The sequence below is a fragment of the Macrobrachium rosenbergii genome, chromosome 39 (assembly GCF_040412425.1).
Source record: "Macrobrachium rosenbergii isolate ZJJX-2024 chromosome 39, ASM4041242v1, whole genome shotgun sequence".
NCBI lineage: Eukaryota > Metazoa > Arthropoda > Malacostraca > Decapoda > Palaemonidae > Macrobrachium > Macrobrachium rosenbergii.
The window spans coordinates 38,819-41,002 of NC_089779.1; the positions used below are offsets into that span (position 1 = coordinate 38,819).

Consider the following 2,184-nt stretch of genomic DNA (forward strand, 5'->3'; position numbering starts at 1 on the left):
TGTACTTGAATCATTGAGAATTAATCGTTACTTATTTTCAGAATTGTCCTGGAGAGATCTCCCTGCTATTGAACTTCATGCCTTTGGTGATGCGTCGGAAAGGGGGTACGGTGCTTGTGTGTATGTGAGAGTGCCCGAAGAGGGTAATTTCAAGGTAACATTGATTGCTGCTAGAGGTAAGGTAGCCCGTATAAAGAAAGTTTCCCTCCCTAGGGTAGAATTACTTGGTGCCTTATTGTGTGCTAGACTGGTCATATTTGTGAAGTCTGCGTTGCGGCTGGTCCAGGAGGTTTCAGTTCGATGTTGGACTGATTCCACTGTTGCCCTAGCGTGGATTAAAGGAGAACCGAATAGATGGAAAACCTTTGTAGCCAACAGAGTTGTGGAAATTCAAGGATTGACTCCACCATCTTCTTGGCAACATTGACCTGGAAAGGACAACCCCGCAGACCTGATATCGAGAGGTGTTTATGCGGAGCAACTCACACAGTCTGATGTTTGGTTAGTGGGTCCTTCTTGGCTCCGCACCTCATCTCTCCTACTTAAGGAAGATGCGAGAGAGGGATTCACACGAGAAGAGCAATGTGAAACACACTGTTTGTGTTGCTGTTGAGTCTGATCAGCCCTTTCCGAAGGCACTCAATATAGTAGGTTGGGTGTTAAGATTTGTTGGTAATTGTAAAGCTTCATCCCTTAAGGCTGGTGGTCCCTTGACTTATGGAGAATTGATGAAAGCCAAGGTCAAACTGCTCTACTGTGCTCAAAGAGAGGCCTTTGCAAAAGAAATAAATGCTCTGGCTTTGTCTCAACCCCTCCCTAAGGGGTCCCCTTTGGTCAAACTTGATTCTTATCTAGATGAAGGGTTGCTGAGAATAAAGGGGCGCTTAGAGAATGCCAAATTGAGTTTTGAGAGTAAGCACCCTATCATTGTCCCTGGTACTTACATTGCTTTGTTGTTGGTTCGTTTCCAGCATGGATTGCTTAAACATGCTGGTGTTGCTGTGCTTGTTTCCACTCTGCGAAACAATTATTGGATCATTCGTCTTCGTCAGATTGCTAAGAGGGTTTGCAGAGAATGTGTCGCTTGTCGTAGATGTGAAGCCAAGGCCTGTTCCCAGCCTGTGGCTTCCCTTCCTGAGTTAAGAGTTAAATCTGCCCCTCCTTTCACTGTTACAGGTCTAGACTTTGCTGGTCCCTTATTTTGTGTTGATTTCCCTCAAGAAGTTGTATATTCTTCTTTTTACTTGTGCTGTTGTCAGAGCTGTCCACCTAGAGCTTACTGAGTCTCTCTCGGTTACTGATTGCAAGTTGGCAATTTGTCGGTTTACGGCTAGACGTGGTGTACCTTCTGTGTTCTACTCTGACAATGCTAAAACCTTTTTGGGTGCCTCCAACCTGTTGAAGCAACATTATGGCCCCATGGCCCCCCAATGGAAGTTTATTGTACCTAATGCGCCTTGGTGGGGAGGCTGGTGGGAACGCCTCATTAGATCAGTGAAGGTTGCGTTGAGAAAGACGTTGGGCACTAAGACATTGTCTAGGAGTGAATTAGAAACCACTCTTCATGAGGTGGAGTCAAGTATCAATTCTAGACCCTTGACATTTGTAGGTGAAGAACCTGATGTTGCTAATCCCCTTACTCCATCTCATTTTCTTATTGGTCGTTCAGCAGGTTTTCAGGTGGAACTGGCAGATGACTGCCTCAGGTGTGACCTCAAAGGATTTGTGTGTGAGAGAGGCTGTGCGTCTGAGTCAGTTGGAGAAATTCTGGAACATCTGGCAATCCGAGTACCTTAGAAACCTGCCTTGCATGGTAAAGGGGTTCAAAGCTAATTGTAATTTAACAAGGGGTTCTGTTGTAATAGTAAAGGAAGAAAGAGTGCCTAGGCTGCTGTGGCCACTTGGAGTTATTACTGAGTTGTACCCTGGAAAGGATGGAATGGTGAGAAGTGCCAAGGTTAAAACTAAACGTGGATTTGTAACTAGACCTGTTCAAAACCTATACAATTTAGAGATTTCAGATATCAGTGAGGAAAGTGTTTGTAATTCCCCTGATGAAATAATAAAGGAAAATCCAGTTTTAGGGGATCCCATGGACCCAGTTGAATCAATCACTGAGTCTGCTGTAGGTAAAACCCGAAGGGGGAGATCTATTAAAGTACCTGTTAAACTTGACTTGTAATT

The 2,184-nt window shown here is 44.6% G+C and overlaps 1 protein-coding gene across 1 annotated transcript; it reads left to right on the forward strand.

The window, feature by feature from the left end:
- The first annotated feature begins 551 nt into the window (after nt 1-551).
- Nucleotides 552-1,283, forward strand: LOC136825589 (uncharacterized). The gene has a single exon (XM_067082172.1). It carries the CDS (start codon nt 552-554, stop codon nt 1,281-1,283), a length of 732 nt encoding a protein of 243 aa, XP_066938273.1.
- The last annotated feature ends 901 nt before the right edge of the window (nt 1,284-2,184 follow it).

What these genes read in the sequence shown, in the direction of transcription:
- LOC136825589 (XM_067082172.1), top strand. Translation starts at nt 552, where the DNA reads ATGCGAGAGAGGGATTCACACGAGAAGAGCAATGTGAAACACACTGTT.